Source organism: Puma concolor, chromosome D1 (genome assembly GCF_028749965.1).
Source record: "Puma concolor isolate L17-30 chromosome D1, mPumCon1.1.hap2, whole genome shotgun sequence".
Taxonomy (NCBI): domain Eukaryota; kingdom Metazoa; phylum Chordata; class Mammalia; order Carnivora; family Felidae; genus Puma; species Puma concolor.
In genome coordinates this window covers 76,651,164-76,668,440 of record NC_141676.1, presented here as the reverse complement: position 1 = coordinate 76,668,440, position 17,277 = coordinate 76,651,164, and the positions used below count along the sequence as shown (strand labels likewise).

The window sequence follows — 17,277 nt, the reverse complement described above, 5'->3', positions numbered from 1 at the left end:
CACTGCCACACTCACCCACCCATCCAGTCAACATGTATTCATGGAGTTTGTACACAGTAAAGCCCTGTGTCGGTCACTGACTCAGGCATTGGAAAAACACGTATTCATTTACTCATCCAATCATACAACAAATACTTACCGAACACCCACCGCCGGAATGGCTAATAGCTCTCCTTTGGAGGGCCGACACCAGCCGATTGGCTACTTGTGCCGTGAAGGACTACGAGGCCTTGTCCAGGGTTGGCGGGGAAGATGCTGAGATCCATTACTGATGCCTACCATGAGTGCAGACGAGGAGAGATTGTCTGTGTGCCAGGCCGTGGGTAGGCACTGGCAGTTCAGTGGTGAATAAGTCAATTATAGCTCAATTTTGTAGCGAATGATTTCATTCTCTAGAATTGCATCTGAGGCAGGTGAAGGGACAGAGGGATTCTCAGCTCTAGTACTCCTTTTTTTTTTTTTTTTTTGGCACATTTGGTAAGCGAAACAGAAACAAGTTACCCGGTCTGGCATCTTTACAAGAAAAGATTCAGATCGTGTTCAATTTACCGGGAAACTCAGGGGACGCATCTTTAGAAAACACTACCCCCTACCTACTCATGGGTGGCACTGAAATTTGGGCTCTGTTCCATTGCAGATGCTGTTCCCTGTGCTTCTGGCCATGCAGGGCACTATGGGGGCGATGTACTGTGTGGTCATTTCTTCACTGGGTCTGCTCAGCGGCCCCTTCTGTGACGCGGGCAGTGGAAACTACACCTACCCTTTCAGGAATAACACCCTGGAGTGAGTAACATTCATGGCCTTGGGTCAGTGTCCAACATCTAAAGATGATACAGCTGATGACCACAAAGAGTGTGTGTGCTCGATATTGACCCCCCAGCAATGCGGCCAGGTACCTCCATTCGTACCCAGTGTCGTGTTCCCCTCTCCACACCTGCTCCCAAAGCAACAACAGCTAGGAGGTGGTTGGCCAAGGCGAGAAGCCCTCATGTGCTGATGGATTAAGCCATCCACCTACGGTAGTCCCCACGATAGCCTGACTTCATTAGCCCTAATTATTAAACTCAATTGAGTATGTGCTGAGGACCTTCCTAGTACTGCCTAGGCACTATGGTGAGAGAAAGGACTGCAAGGGAAGAATAAGACAACTTGCCTCCTGCAAGGAGCTCACAATCTAATTGGGGAGACACTTACTGCACTTAGGGCTGCACAAATATCCTGACATGGGTGGGCCCTGTGATGCACATTTATTTTCCTAAAGGAATGCAGAAACCTAGCACCAATGACTGAGAAAGACCCTGCTTCTCTTCTCATTTCCTGCTGTCTCCCTGGCAGATCTCATCTGTCCCCATGGCTTTCAGAACCATCCATCTATACATGTAAATAATCCCAATATGTTTATCGCTAGCCTAGATCTTTCTTCTGAATTCTTAACCCAAATGTCTAATTACCTTCTTGAAATTTCCTCTGGAACGTCTCATGGCATTTCAGTGTTAATATGTCCAAAACCCTTGATGTTCCCCCCACCGATCTTTCTCGGTCATCACAGTGCATTAGATGGCACCCGGAACCTGGGAGTCATCTTTATGCTTCTCCTTTCTTACTTTCCCCATTCAGTTCACCACCAAGCCCTGTCAGTCCTTCCTCGACAGTAGATCTTGAACTGGCCACTGGTCTTCACCTAGAGCACCCTATTCCCTCCAACAAGTATCTCACTTCCATTTTGCCCTTCAGTCCTTTGTCGTACATTTGTCAAAGGGGCTTTGTCAGATGTAAACGTGCTGATGAGGCCACGACATTTTTATATTTAAGAAACTTGCAATCTCGTTGGGAACTCCGTGGAAATGGACATGGATATGGGTAAAGGGAGACAGAGAGAGAGACAGAGATATAATACACAGCCCCATGAAATATGGCTTAAAAACATATTCCAATTCTCTTTGTCCAACTAGGACTCTGATTCCAAATTTCTCTTATGATTTTTGCTTACAAGCTATTTCTTCCTACGGTTCACTGCTCTCCTCTCTACTGCTGCTCCTTTAAGGCCAGGTGACTCCAGCTTTCCCGATGAGGTCTCCTCCAGTTACTCTAGACCCCTTGGATCTCCCCTTTCTCTGATAATGATTATGATGTAACTAGAATATACCACCTACTACACACAGAGCACTGTCCTAACACCTGGACTCATCATCCCAACCGTGCTATGGTATTGATGTTATCATCAACCCCATTTTCCACATAAAGAATCTGATGTACAGAAACATTTAGGAAACCTATCTGGAACTTCTTAGTGAAGAGGCTGGAATCAGGACCCAGGTCTGTGGGACTTGGAAGCCCAAGCTCTTAACCCCTCCTCAGTGCCCCTGAGATCCATACGCCAGTTAAAATCTTGTTATCACACAATTTCCCACTCCTCCACGTGCTCTTTTGTGTGGCTACGTCTGTACCCACAAAAGCCCTCCTGAGATGTTGCGCTATTAGAGGGAAAGTTGGTGTGTCCAACCCTCTGACCAATGGATAATAATAACTCTGCTGTCTTTACGAAGGTGAGAACAATGAAGGCACGTAAGCTTTGCAGCACCTGTATTAGACTCGTGCATCTACATGCTTGTAGGTAACAGCTCCCTCCCTTTACTGTCTCTCAAGGCCAGCCAACGTTCTCCTCTGTCCTGCAGGGGCAACTACTTATTCAACCAGCCCACCTGGGCCACCTGCCGGGAGCCTGAGCATATTGTCCTCTGGAATGTGGTCTTGCTTTCCAACCTTCTGGGCATCGGTGCGGTGGAAGCCGTGCTTTGCCTTAGCCATCTTGCCAGTGGACTCTGTGACATCTTCTGTGGTACATGCATCAGAAAAGGCCAGAGGTGGGTGCTTCTAGAACCCAGGAATTTCCAAGTCATTTTCCCCTGATCTGTTCGCACTGGCTCCCTCCTACTCCAACCCCACATTCCCAGAGGTAAGCCAAGAACTAGGAAATGCCTTCTGAAATACAGGACTTCATTGGACACTTTGGGCTTAATTTTCTTCCGGGTGAACATGACTTAATAAGTCACAACTGATTGACACACAAGGGCGGCTTCCCCAGGTTCAGAAGGACTGGAATTGGTGAATGGCAATCCCCAGAGTTCTGAGAAGCTGAGGAAAAAAAACCAACTTTCTTACCAGGGTCGATTTTTTTAAAAAGACAACAGTTTTGAAAACTTCATCTTGTTAGAATCCAGATTGTCATTTCCCCCAAATGATCTCTAAGAATGATATAAGATATCATAAGGCTGTACAATAATAGAGTAATAATAAATGATAATATAATAGTAGGTGTTTAATTTGTTACTATATCCCAGGTTCTGTGTTAAGCACTTTATCTGCATTATTTCAGTTAATCCCATAAAACAACTGGCATAACAATGCCATCTTAAGATAAGGAAACTCAGGCTCAGAGAGGTACAGTAACTTGTCCAAAGTCAATGTATCTAAGTTTTGAATTTGAGCCTGATTTCAACATTTATATTCTTGGCCACCCTCCAGTGGTTCTCAGAGTTTATTGCTTAGACATTAGTTCCAGGGATTGCAATAGGTGTTATTCATTCACAAAATAAGGGGTGCGGAGTCAAATTAATTTGAGATACCCTGGATTAAACAGAGTTTAATAGGTTCCTTCACTACAGGACTTATCAAAGCCTTTACAAAGTCAGTATATATTGCTAATCTCCAGGAAGAGCGTAGCAAGCCCACAACTGCCCAGTCTTCTTTGACCACAAAGCCCTTTTCTCCTGGAACAATGTTTATGGTGCTAATATCCTATGGAGCAGACTTTGAGAAACACTGCATAACTCAGTGATGAGGTAGAACCTACCTCACTTAACCCATGAGAATCCAAGAGACTTTTCCAAACCACCAGAGAAGTAGAAAAATATAGGATGAACCAGGTTAAGGACTACTCACCTGTGTTTAAAAAAGAAAGAAAAGAAAAGAAAGAAAGAAAGAAAGAAAGAAAGAAAGAAAGAAAGAAGAGAAAAGAAGTTTTGCTGTAATAGCTGGAATCAAAAGTTTTCTTTTCCGGTTTTTTTACTGTCATTGCAACAAACACCTTTGCGAACTCAACTTACCAAACAAGCTACGGCAATTACCAAAGAGGCATCAGACAGGGTCCCCGCTTTATTAGCTTGCAGACTAATGGATCCTGCACAGTTGATCGCTTCTGCAGAAGATACCCACGACCCCTGCTAGCTCAAATGGCACCTTTGCACAAATTAGAAAAAAGGCAGCGACTACAGCTTGGCAATGGCATATTTAAATCGGCACCTTCTCGCCCAGGTTGATGCAGCCTATATGGGTTAAATATCGCCCCCCCCCCCCAAAGAAAATTCATGTTTAACAGAAACCTCAGAATGTGATCTTATTTGGAAATAGGGTCTTTGTAGATGTAGTCAGTTAAGAAGCGGTCATACTGGGCTAGGGTGGACCCTAGGGTGAACCATAACCCTAAATCCAACATGAACACTGCCTTATAAGAGAAGAAGCACACATAGAAGAAGGCCGAGTCAAGATGGAAGCAGAGATTGAAGTGAGGACGCCAAAGACCAACAAATGCCAAAGATGGCCGGCAGCCATCAGGAGGGAGTCATGGAACAGAAGCCCCACTCTGAGCCTCCAGAACCCAGCTGACATCTTGATTTCAGACTTCTAGCTTCCAGAACCGTGGGACAATAAATTTCTATGGCTTTAAGCCCCCCAGACCATGGTAGTTTGTTAGTTTGGTAGCAGCTTGGGGAGACTCGTACACAGCCCCATGCCAGAGGGCAGGTGAGTGGGGTGCAGGCCGGATCATCCCCCCCACCCCCGTCCCCCAGACACACTGCCTTGCGCAGAAGCAACCTGCTCAACTGAACAGGGAAGCCCTGCCGCTGTCACAACTAACACCGGCAACCTCTTCAGCGTCCCCTTTGCTGGCGCACTGACACAAATCCACACCTACAACCCCCAGAGGACAGATGTACCAAGTGTCCTGTGAGGAGCCCAGCACTGCGCTAACACCAGATGGCTCCCTCAGCCCTGACAGCACCCTGAGCTTGTCACACCAGAAGGAAGCTGGGCTTAGAGAGGGGAAGTCTCTACGACAGTTGGTCACCAGATAGAATGGCTCTATACGCTCCAAGTACTACCTCCTGGGAGGGAGAGAAAAGCCAAAGCAAAGAATTTTATGAGCTTTCTCTCGTTGAGACACCCTCTGTGTAAATTGATGGATTGGGAGCAAGGGAGGAGAAAAGTGTTCTACCTCTGGCAAAAATCCCTCTTGTGGTTCTTCCTTTGGTGAGTAAAAGGTACTCGCTGTTAAAGACACCAAGGTACAAACATTCTCTGGACAATAAAACGGGGGGAGGGGACACTGAGCCGCCCTGGGGCGGGGCCCAGCTCGTAAAGGCAGCAGGGCTCTGCTAATGCGGTCCGCAAAGGGCTTTGGAGGGCAGGAAGAGCACCACCGACATTTTAAATGTGGGGCCAAGAATAGAATTGTCATGATTAATCCACTAAAAAGAAAAAAAAAAAAGCGTTTATTGCCAAATAGACAATAACTCTGAAATTAAGTAGATTTTCAGGGCTGACCTACGTCTCGTCTTCAGCTACTCCACAATTATTTCCTGACTTCCCACAATGTGCCAAAGCAAAGGTGCCTGGGGAGAGGAGGACTGGAAGGGCTCTCAGTTCTGGAAGGAAGGGTCTAAGCAGAGGGAACATCTCAATGCACAGTGGCCCAGAGGAGCCGCAGAAATGGCTGGGCCATGATTTCCACTTCAATCTCTGTCTTCAAGCACATCTCAGCTTTTAAAATTCCTTACTGTCTCAGGAGAAACCAATGTGTTTCCAGACCACCGTTGACTGACATTTCTCAGACTCATTTTCTGGACATTTAACATTGCTCCTTCAGGACACAGCTGCGCTTTTAGAACACGATACACATGTTATTGAAAATAAGAAAATAGCTCTCCACGGTGAGTTTGGAAATTTGTCCCACTTTAGTCTTTACGCTTTGCCTACGGTATAAAAATTTTCACGTGTTCCAGGCTCGGCAAGGAAAACTTGTATAATTACAAATATGTGTGGAAAAAAATTGAGTTTACCGTTTTACAAAAACCATCTAGCAGGTTCATCGGTCTGTCGCGTCTGGGGAAATGTTCTTGCAGTCCCAACACTGGCTTGAGAGACACTTCATGGGTCAAGGCTTATGGGCAAACCGATATGCAGTATTTCTCCCAGGTCAAATGGGCAGAAATAATTTTAGCCCAGGGAGATGCACTGTAGGGTGCATGTTGAAGAGGGGGGTGGGTGGCAATAAATAAAGCTAACGTAAGTAGCTCGAGAAAATTTGGAAAAAGTTGTGCTGCATGGAGACTCAAGGCTAAATACCAAGGGGGTCGTACTTGGACACTGTACTCTAAAGTTCTTTCTCGGAGAGGTAGGAATTAACAATTATGAATCTGCTACGCGTGCATCCTGGGGTTGGGTGGTGGGCGGTGGGAGGCAGGTTTCTCACTGTTAAAGGAAGAAGTGGCAAGGGAGGCCAGAATGGCCCGTGTGGTCCTGGATTAGAGTCAAGGACATCAGTATAAACTCATGTCTGGCTTAACACAGATGCGGATGGACAGGCACAGAAATACAGATGTGTGTAGGTGTACAGGTTATTACGTAAACATGTATTTCCTGGCTGTGCCTAAGAGAGCTAGAAACAATGGGCCTCCAGTAGAAATGAGCACACCCCGTGTTCATTTTTGTGACTTACTTTAAATAATACAGGATTTCAAATGTAAAACTGTATTCGATTTTTTAAGTTATCGAGAAAGAAAAGCAAACGAGGAACACGGACTTTGACTAAGAGGCTTGGAGCTTCCCAGCCTACCCAAGCGACAGTCTGGAAAACCCAAATCAGCCATAAATTAGAGGCAGACTCAACTAGGTCGTCCTGTGTGTGAGCATCATTGCCACAGCCAAGAGACACAGGGCTCATTAAGTAGGCTCCCTGATTCAGCCTTTTCCTCCAAGGCAATGTGCTGAGAGGGGGTCCAAAGAAATTAGTTTAGGTCAGAGAGACAATGACCATGCCCCCTGGCCCCTGAGAATCCAGCAGTTCATCCCTGACGTGACTGAGAATGTGGGTGCAGGAATACAACACAGTTGGACAGATTCCTTTGCATTGAATACTTTCTTGCCCTACCTCCACGTGCCTCACAAGCCTGCTATGCCCTTTTACCCTGCATGCAAACAACCTTCTGAGAATAATAGACAACCCCCAGGTTGGAGCAGGCGGCCCCTCTGTTCCCTGGACATAACCCCATTGCCCCACCTGACTTGTTCACACTCCAGATCCCTCCACCCAGCCTTGATGCAGGATAGACCTAATTCCTCTCTATCCTATTCCTCTCTATCCCTATTCCTATTCTTCTAGGGATATCTCTATCCCTATTCCTATTCTTCTAGGGATATCTCTATCCCTATTCCTATCTCCCCAGTACCCAGCACGTGACAGACTCACAATAAGTGTTTAGTGAATGAGTAAGTGAAAGAAAAAAAAACGAACGTTCCAAACCTGCAAAGGGGTTGGGGAAATGTAATTATACTAAGCAGTTTATACTGAGTGAATGCACAACTCTAAAAGTCAGCTTCCAGAGTGCCCTGGTGGCTCAGTCACTTAAGCGTCCGACTCTTGATTTTGGCTCAGGTCATGATCTCACAGTTCGTGAGTTTGAGCCCCTGCATCAGGCTCTGTGCTGATTGTGGGGAGACTGCTTGGGATTCTCTCTTCCTCTCTCTCTCTCTCTCTGCCCATCCCCCACGGGCCATGCTGTTCTAGATGCGGCATTGTGCTATTGCAACTTGTAATAAAAATATCTATATTTCCAGGGGGGCCTGGGTGGCTCAGTAGGTTGAGCGTCCAACTCTTGGTTTCGGCTCAGGTCATAACCCCAGGGTCACAGGATCAAGCCCGAGGTCTGGCTCTGCACTGATGTGGAGCCTGCTAAAGATACTTTCTCTCTCCCTCTGCCCCTCTCCCCTGCTCACTCTCTCTCTCTCTAATAAAAAAAATGTTTATGTATGTATGTGTGTATGTATGTTTTCATTTAGAGCTCCCAAACCCCTTGGAATTTCCGAAGTGATAACAGCAACGGAGATGTCTTTTGTTATTCATGACAAACCCTTTTCAAACCACACTTGAGTTTATGTCAATAACAGGACTTTTGGAAAGCCCCTAAGGATGGGCACCAAGTGCCAGGAAAACCAACCACCGGATTAGAGGGTTGGAACTTTCAAATTTTTTTTTTTTCAACGTTTATTTATTTTTGGGACAGAGAGAGACAGAGCATGAACGGGGGAGGAGCAGAGAGAGAGGGAGACACAGAATCGGAAACAGGCTCCAGGCTCTGAGCCATCAGCCCAGAGCCTGATGCGGGGCTCAAACTCATGGACCGCGAGATCGTGACCTGGCTGAAGTCGGACGCTTAACCGACTGCGCCACCCAGGCGCCCCGAGGGTTGGAACTTTCAGCCCCACCATCCCAACCCCTGCCTCCAGGGAGGGGAGAGGGGCTTGGAGACTGAGTTCAATCACCAATGGTCAATGATTGAATGAATTGCGCCTGTGTATGAAGCCTCCATAAAAGCCCAAAAAGACAGGGCTGAGAGAGCTTTTGCATTGATGAACAAACACATCAAGGTCCTGGGTGTGGCACACCCAGAGAGGGCATGGAAGCTCAACGCCCCTTCCCACATCCCTGGCCCTGTAAATCTCTTCCATCTGGCAGTCGATGTGTTATATCCTCTATTAGGTAATCTAGCAAGTAAACTGGGCTCCTGAGTTCTGTGGGCCAATTTAGCAAATTAATCAAACCAGAGAAAGCGCTGTGGCAACCTCTGTTTTGTAGCCAATCCCTGAGATGCACAGGGGACACTGGGGCTTGCAATTGGCATCTGAAGTCGGAGAGGGAGGGAAGGACAGTCTTGTGGGACTGGGTTCTTAACCTGTGGGACCTTAGGCTTTCTCTAAGTCATAGTGTCAGATTTGAGTGAAATTGTAGGACACCCATGTGGTGTTGCAGAATTGCCCGATGTGGGAAAAACTACCACACAATCGTTACTAGAATACAGAAGTAGTCAGAGTATTGGATGTAGTATAAAGGAAAATAATAGATTTTTTTTTCCCTTATAGCATAACACACAAAAATTCTATGACGATAATGTCTGGGATGCTTGCAAAGGCTGGATCGTTTGCAAAGCCCTTTTCCTATGTGAGCATATCTGACCCGAAAACAGTTGCGTCACATCGTCCAGGGACAATAGTGATCACCATTTTACTAGGGAAGAAACAGGTTCAGAGGTGGCTGCCCAAGACGAAGCAGATATGAGGCCCGAAGCTGAACTTTTGACTCCAACTCCAAAGGTTCCTTCCATGGAATCTCACTGTTCATAGCGTCATTGAAGAGATAAGGCCAGTTCAGAGGAAAGGGGCAGAGGGCTCTGTGTTGTGGGCTGGAGCCGTAAGGGAGGCTCCCGGGAGGAGAGGAGCTTGAGTCGGACAAACGGAAAGGAGAGGCCATCCCAGGCCAAGGGCACAGTGGGAGCATAGGGAGGAAGCAGGACTTCTCAGGGCCTCCGAGAAGCACGCCAAGGAGGCCCAGTGACAGGGACAGAGGCTTCACACTATGCACACCTGGGGGTAAAGTAGCTCAGCTCTCTGTGAACTTGTGATGTACAGACCTTCTCACAAAAACAAGGCTGGGGGCTTCTGGGCGGCTCAGTTGGTTGAGCGTCCAACTCTTAGCTCAGCTCAGGTCTTGATCTCAGGGTCGTGGGTTCAAGCCCCGCGCTGGGCTCCGTGCTGGGTATGAAGCCTACTTAAAACAAAACAAAAGAAAGCTGAACTCCGGAGCCAAAGTGCCCTTGACCATCTCATGGTATTAACAGTCATTTTGCCCTCTAACATATTCTTGGGGCACACTGCAAGTCTCAGATGTTTTTTTTTTTTTTAATTTTTTCGTCTTTTTAAGTTTTTATTTTAGTTCCAATTAGTTAACATAGTTCCAATTAGTTAATTTAGTTCCAATTAGTTAACATATTAGTTAACATACAGCGTTACATTAGTCTCAGGTGTACAGTATAATGATTCGACACTTCCATACATCACCTTGTGCTCATGAGGACAAGTGCCCTCCTTAATCCCCATCCCCATTTCATCCATCCCCTACCTAACCTCTCCTCTGGTAACCATCAGTTTGTTCTCTATAATGAAGAGTCTGTTTCTTGGGGCACCTGGGTGGCTCAGTCAGTTCAGCGTCTGACTTCAGCTCAGGTCACGATCTTGCGGTTCATGACTTTGAGCCCCCACATGGGGCTATCTGCTATCAGCGAGAGAGCCCGCTTCAGATCCTCTGTCCCTCCCTCTCCGTGCCCCTCCCTTGTTCGCGTGTGCACTCTCTCTCTCTCTCTCTCAAAAATAAACGTTAAAAAATTAGAAAGAGTCTGTTCCTTGGTTTGCCTTTTTTCCTCTTTGCTCATTTGTATTCTTAAATTCCACGTATGAGTGAGATCATATAGTATTTGTCTTTCTCTGATTGACTTATTTCACTTACCATTATTTTCTCTAGCTCCATCCCTGCTATTGTAAATGACAAGATTTCATTCATCTTTACGGCTGAATATGTGTGTGTATTACCTCTTATTTTTTCTGTAAAAATTTTTAATGTTTTATTTATTTTTTAGAGAGAGAGAGACAGAAGCAGAGCGTGAGCAGGGGAAGGGGCAGAGAGAGACACAGGATCTAAAGCAGACGCCAGGCTCTGAGCCGGCAGCACAGAGCCCAACTTGGGGCTCGAACCCACGAACCATGAGATCATGACCTGAGCTGAAGTCAGACACTTAACCAACTGAGCCACCCCCGTGTCCAATCACCTCTTCTTTATCCATTCATCAGTTGATTTTCACTTGAGCTGCTTCCATATCTTGGCTGTGGTAGATAGTGCTGCTATAAACATCAGGGTTGATGTATCCCTTTGAATTAGTGTTTTTGATTTTTTGTGTGAACACAAACTGACTGCTGGGTCACAGTTTGAGGAACCTCCACACTGTTTTCCAGAGTGGCTGCACCAGTTTGCATTCCCACCAACAGTGCAAGAGGGTTCCCCTTTCTCCACATCCTCACCAACACTTGTTTCTTGTGTTGTTGATTTTAGCCATTCTGAAGTGTGAGGTGACATCTCATTATGGTTTTGATTTGCATTTCCCCGATGATGAATGATGTTGAGCATCTTTTCATGTGCCTGTTGGCCATCTGGATGTCTTCTTTGGAAAAATGCCTATTCATTTCATCTGCCCATTTCTTAACTGGATTATTTGGTTTTGGGTGCTGAGTTTTATAAGTTCTTTATAGGGGCGCCTGGGTGGCTCCATCGGCTAATTGTCCGACTTTGGCTCAGGTCATGATCTCGCGGATTGGGGGTTTGAGCCCCACGTCGGGCTCTGTGCTGACAGCTTGGAGCCTGGAGCCTGCTTCGGATTCTGTGTCTCCCTCTCTCTTTGCCCCTCCCCTGCTCATGCTCTGTCTCTCTCTGTCTCTCAATAATAAATAAATGTTACCAAAAAAATGTATAAGTTCTTTATACATTTTGGCTACTAACCTTTTATTAGATATGTCATTTGCAAATATCCTCTCCCATTCAGTAGGTTGCCTTTAGTTCTGTTGATTATTTCCTTTGTTGTGCAGAAGTTTCTATCGTGATGAAGTCCCAATAGTTTATTTTTGCTTTTGTTTCCCTTGCCTCAAGAGTTTGAAGTCTTCTCTAAGATTATTAAGGAAAGAAGCATCCTTCAATGAAAACAAAGGTAGAGATTTAAAAAAAAAAAAAAAAAGGAGGTTACAAATGATAAGGAGAGGATCACGTTGTTCGTTCTAATGGCTGAGGCCTTTGACATTCTGGGTGGCTCAGTAGGTTGAGCATCTAATCAGGTCCTGATCTCGCTGTTCATGAGTCTGGGCCCCTCATCGGGCTGGCTACTGTCAGCACAGAGCCTGCTTCAGCTCCTCGGTTCCCCCCTCTCTAGACCCCTCCCCCACTCACTCTCTTTCTCTCAAAAATAAATACACATATAAAGAAATGATTCCCAAAAATCAAAGAAAACTCTGGCACATGTAAGGAGTGCTGTAGCTGGCAAATGTGTAGCAACCAGAAAAATACAGGAAAAGGGGTGGAGGAAATGGAAAGCTTCTGAGTACATCCGAAGCCTGGAGCTCAGTGTAGACTCCAAATATGCAATAGACTAATGGAACGAGAAATCAGCTGGGAGTCATTTATTCCGTCATTCCATAAATATCTGTGGAACACCTACTATGTGCCAAGAACGATTCTAGATACTGAGGATAGATCAGTGAATAAAATAAAGTCCCTGCCCTCACGGAACTTTGTAAGAAAGGAGAAATCGATGAAAAACAATGTATTTATCAGGCACTAAGTGTCAAGGAGAAAAATAACCTGGGCAACTGGGCTGGGGGGTAATGGTGCGCACAGGGCAAAGGAACACTGGTATTTATACTCAGTGGTCAGGAGGCTCTGGTCAGAGACCTACCAGAAGCGAAGCAGTGATTCTTTGAGAGCTACAGATTTAAACACATTGAAAATGCTGCCAACGAAACTGTTTTGAAATTTTAAGAAGTTACCTCATTTTTGTTTAAATTTTTAGAGATTTTTGTTTCTTTAACGTGGGTTGAGGCAGAGGACTTAGGCTGCAAGACACAGACGGTCTAGCAGGTTCAAGTCCCCTGGGGAATGTCATCCCAAAAGAAAAGACTTGCAACCCAATCAGGTCATGCGGACGCCAGAGCTGCTGGCCTTTTCTCAGACACCTGCAGAGCTTCTCAAGGAGCACGCTTCCTGCTTGACTTACTTCTGCTTCAGCCAACTGCCAACGGAGCACAAACAGGTTTATTTTGGCAAAAAGACGCGTGATGATACAGTCATCACTAATAGATGGTGAGTGTGCCTGGTTTTAAAGCCTAAAATTAACTCACATTTCTATTAGGTTGAAAGGATCTGGGAAATGCAAACTTCAACAATTTTTGTCATTTTGGTCTTAAAGTCTACCTCGTTGGTGAGCTGCGGGTGTTGGGAATCCATTTCCTTCTCTTTTAATTCTTCACAGAAAACAGACATATGCTTTGCCTTACAGAGGCTGGCGATAAATCTTAAATGCCATCCTTTTCTGGCCCTTCTGATGAATCACATGTACCCTACGCTTAGCCCACAGGGAACATTCCTTCCCATTTTGAGAGTGCATTTGTCATGCAACTTGCTGGCACCAGCCTGACACAGAAACTCTCATAATTCAAATCCAGTGGCATTGTGTGACAAAGTAGAAACAGAGCAAGCAAAACTCAGAGGAAACACAAAACCGGCCCAGCCATCAGCCCACATGGCCTGACTCATGGCCTCCGTGCCCAGGGGAGGGTGGGTTGGCCTCTGCTGACACTCCCACAAGCCAAATCAAGCACTCTGGGTTGGACTGTTCTGGAAGAGAGATGAAAACCGATCCCTTAATTACTTAATATCCTAAGAGTCCATCTCCTGTGTTGTAGGACTTGAGCTCTGAGACCACTGTCTCTTTCTCTACTTCATAGGAAGGTTGTTAGGATAAAACGAGATAAAATGGGAACCTACTGTGTGCTGAGAACATAGCAAGCTTCGAATCAATGTTAGCTAGCGATGTGATTTCTGCCCCTAGACTATTGCCATCGCAGTGCTCTCTTAACTGGCTTCCTGCCTCCAATCCCCACCTAAATCCACCCCGTGCTCGGTTGCCAAAGTCATCTTTCAACACACAAATCTGATTCAAAAATCCCCCAGTGATCCCTCTGGCAAGATATGTCCCGATTTCATGCACACGACGTATCAAACCCTTCATCATCTGACACCTCTGCACCCCTGCTGTGCGTAGGTAGAGCTGTATGCCCAGCCTAGAAGGCCCTCTCTCACCTTGACCACCTGCAAAACTCCAATTCATTCCTTCAGATTCAACTTACACGTCATTTCCTTCAACGCCCCCGCCTGCCATTCCACGAATAGTCAAGCATCTATTTCTTTGCTTCCTGCAGAATACCCAGTGTTGGCTTTTATGATGGCACTTACTGCTTGGTGCTGTCATCGTCTGCCTGGCATTCTTCCCCTCTCGGGGGTTTAGTTTAGCAAGACCACAAGAGCGATCCCAGGTTCAAAGACTAGAAAGAATGGCAACTCTGACTCAAGAGGGCTGCTTTTACTCTGCTTTTCCAGCACTTCGGCCAGCTGGCGATGCAGAGAACACACACAACACAATGCCATCATCTGCTCGGTGACATCAAGGACTTCAGACGTTATTCTGAAGAGACCATCGTTGAAAGAAGGGAGGAGGGAAGTGATCGGTTTTTAAGAAATGATTGTACGGAACAAGACCAGAGGCAGGAGATGAGTGAAAGAAGTCAGAGGTTGCAGTTTCCCGGACTGGAAAAGACGACAGCTCGAACCAGGCCGGTGGCAGTGGCTTGAAGAGGAGTGGACAGAGTCGGGAGACCTTAGGGTTACAGAACGCAGTAACTGATTGGAAGCAGGATTGAGAAGGAGACGCTATTAAATGAAGTAACTCAGAAAGTAGAAGTCTGTAAGAAGAGATAAATTCACTACGTGCACGCACACACACACACACACACACACACACTCAAGGGTACATAATAATGCAAATGGTCAGTGACACTCCCTGATTCTCACAGGGAGTGTCCAAAATCCAGGAGAGTCAGCAGACTGCAGGGAGGGAGGAATTTGCTGGGTCAAGGAAGCCTGGAAGTGAGGGTTTGCTGCCTTTCGTACAATTTTAGGGCCAGGATAAGAGCCATGTAAGATCCTGTCACTGGTCCTAACATCTGGATGTTGGGTTCACAGTATCTTGCTGCACCACAGTTAATGCAAGCCATTTACTTACACAAATGCGAGATTTCAAGGTAGTAGACTTGACCCTGGCTTGCCATATGTAGACAGATACAGTAGGTGCTCCATATATGTTTTTTTGAACAAAGAAATCAGTGGCACATATAAACACATATAATAATACTAACTTCATAACATGGGAAACATTTGATGAGATAACTAGGTAAAGCCAGACTACCTTTTATAAACACAAAAATCCTGTTAGCGTTTATTGGAAATTTAAGTAACCATGTTTAGCCTTACCCAAAGGGACTAAACTACTTTATCATATTCATTCAATTTTAATATCAATTCATTGACATTGAATTCCATTCATTGCATATAGATTCATTCAATGTCAATATCAATATCAATTCATTCAGTTGTATCAATTCACTCAATTATTCAATGCGTACATTGAATATATACTTTATATAAGACATATCAAAGCAAAGCTGTACCAGAGACATATATAATCTCATGACCAAATGCTGTGAATAAAAAATAAATAAAAACAGGATGAGGGAACTGAGATTAACACATGAAGACAATTTTGCATATCAGGGAAGCTTTCTCTGAGGAGGTAATATTTGAACAGACCCATAAATGAATTGACGTGTTATGCAGACATCTGGGAAAGAGAGTTCTAGGCTGAGAGAGCATCAAATGCAAAGACCCTAAAACAGCAACAGCTCTGGTCACATTTCCCGATGTCTTGGAATGGCTAGTCATTCTTGTGGGGAAGCTAGACATCATGAATTTTATAGTATTGAGTGTTGAATCTGGTTCTGTAAAAAGTGTTGGATTTTTTTCCAGTAGGGTAGACAAGTTACTTGGAGTTCAACTTGATCCTTCTGAGCCTTGTTTTTAGGTTTTATTAGTGTAGGTCTAAAGTAGTCTTCACTTTAGGGCTAGTTTAGCCTAATAAATGCATCGTTAACCCTTTGAGGTCTTTCCTAAATGCCCAAGGAATTGAATAGTACCACCCTCTCAGCTGATTAGAACACAAACATCTTCCAGCTTTCCAGGTATAAGCGCTGGCAATTTTTCAATGTCTAGGATCTAGTCATTCTCTGCTTGGCCTCCTGGAGGTTACCCTATGCATGCACAGTTTGGTACTCAGGAATAGACTCAAAGGAACCCCTAAAAAGATTTCTTCCTCTGTGTGGCTCCCCTCCCCCTTTCATTCCTCTTTTTTGCCCATTTTAGCCGCCTTAGCCCCTCCAAACTTGAATTCTCCTCAGCTCAGCAAGGTCACCACGTTCTGCTTGGATTCTGCCCCCTGCACCACAGTCCGGAAGACACTTCTGGGCAGCAAGCTGGGGTGACTCTCAGGCTCTTTGTGTGTGCTTTTAATTCCCTGATTTGTGGTTTTAAAAGTCAAATCTGGGGATGCCTGGGTGGCTCAGTCAGTTAAGCGTTTGACATTGGCTCAGGTCATGATCTCACCGGTTCGTGAGTTGGAGCCCTGCATCGGGCTCTGTGCTGACAGCTCAGAGCCTGGAGCCTGCTTCAGATTCTGTCTCCCTCTCTCTCGGCTCCTCCCCCATTCATACTTTGTCTCTCTGTCTCAAAAATAAATAAAATAAACATTAAATAAAAAATAAAAATAAATGAAAGTCGAGTCTGGCTGTTACGTGAATAGAATGAAAGATGGCAAGACTGGCAACATGAGACCAACTGGAGACTATAAAGTAATCTGGGGAAGGGTAGGGTTGGGGCGCCTGGGTGGCGCAGTCGGTTAAGCGTCCGACTTCAGCCAGGTCACGATCTCGCGGTCCGTGAGTTCGAGCCCTGCGTCAGGCTCTGGACTGATGGCTCAGAGCCTGGAGCCTGTTTCCGATTCTGTGTCTCCCTCTCTCTCTGCCCCTCCCCCGTTCATGCTCTCTCTCTGTCCCCAAAAAAAAAAAAAAAAAAAAAAAAAGAAAAGGAAGGGTAGGGTAGAGCAATGGAAGAAATGAGAACAGGTTAGATTCTGGATAGATTATGAATGTAGAACCCAGAGAGTTTGCAGGGGAATTATAGGTAGAAGTGAAAGAAAAAGAAAAATCCAGGCTTTTTTGCCAAGAACAGCAAGGTGAGTTGTGGTCCTATTGACAGAGATGGAGAACACTGAGGGAGAAACGGGCTCAGGAACAGGGGGGAAGATGAAAGTCTGATTTCAGGCACGTCAAGTCTGAGTTTCCTACTGGCAGCCCCAGGAAGATGATACATAGGCAGTAAGTTACGCATCTGGAAGGTAGCATAAAGGTCAGGACTGAAGACATAAATCTGGAATAAAGAATGAACTTAAGGGGCACCTG

General features: G+C 45.6%; 1 protein-coding gene across 1 annotated transcript; it reads left to right on the top strand.

Moving 5' to 3' along the window:
- Positions 1–280: 280 nt before the first annotated feature.
- LOC147576820 (transmembrane 4 L6 family member 1-like) lies at positions 281–16,302 on the top strand. The gene is made up of 4 exons (XM_086676425.1): positions 281–319; positions 638–783; positions 2,676–2,839; positions 16,184–16,302. The coding sequence occupies exons 1-4, from the start codon at positions 281–283 to the stop codon at positions 16,300–16,302; spliced, it is 468 nt and encodes a 155-aa protein (XP_086532551.1).
- Positions 16,303–17,277: the final 975 nt, after the last annotated feature.

What these genes read in the sequence shown, in the direction of transcription:
- LOC147576820 (XM_086676425.1), top strand. Translation starts at nt 281, where the DNA reads ATGAGTGCAGACGAGGAGAGATTGTCTGTGTGCCAGGCC. An exon ending in GATTGTCTGTGTGCCAGGCC is followed by an intron (nt 320 to 637) that starts GTGGGTAGGCAC and finishes GTTCCATTGCAG; the next exon opens with ATGCTGTTCCCTGTGCTTCT. An exon ending in ACTCTGTGACATCTTCTGTG is followed by an intron (nt 2,840 to 16,183) that starts GTACATGCATCA and finishes TGCCCATTTTAG; the next exon opens with CCGCCTTAGCCCCTCCAAAC.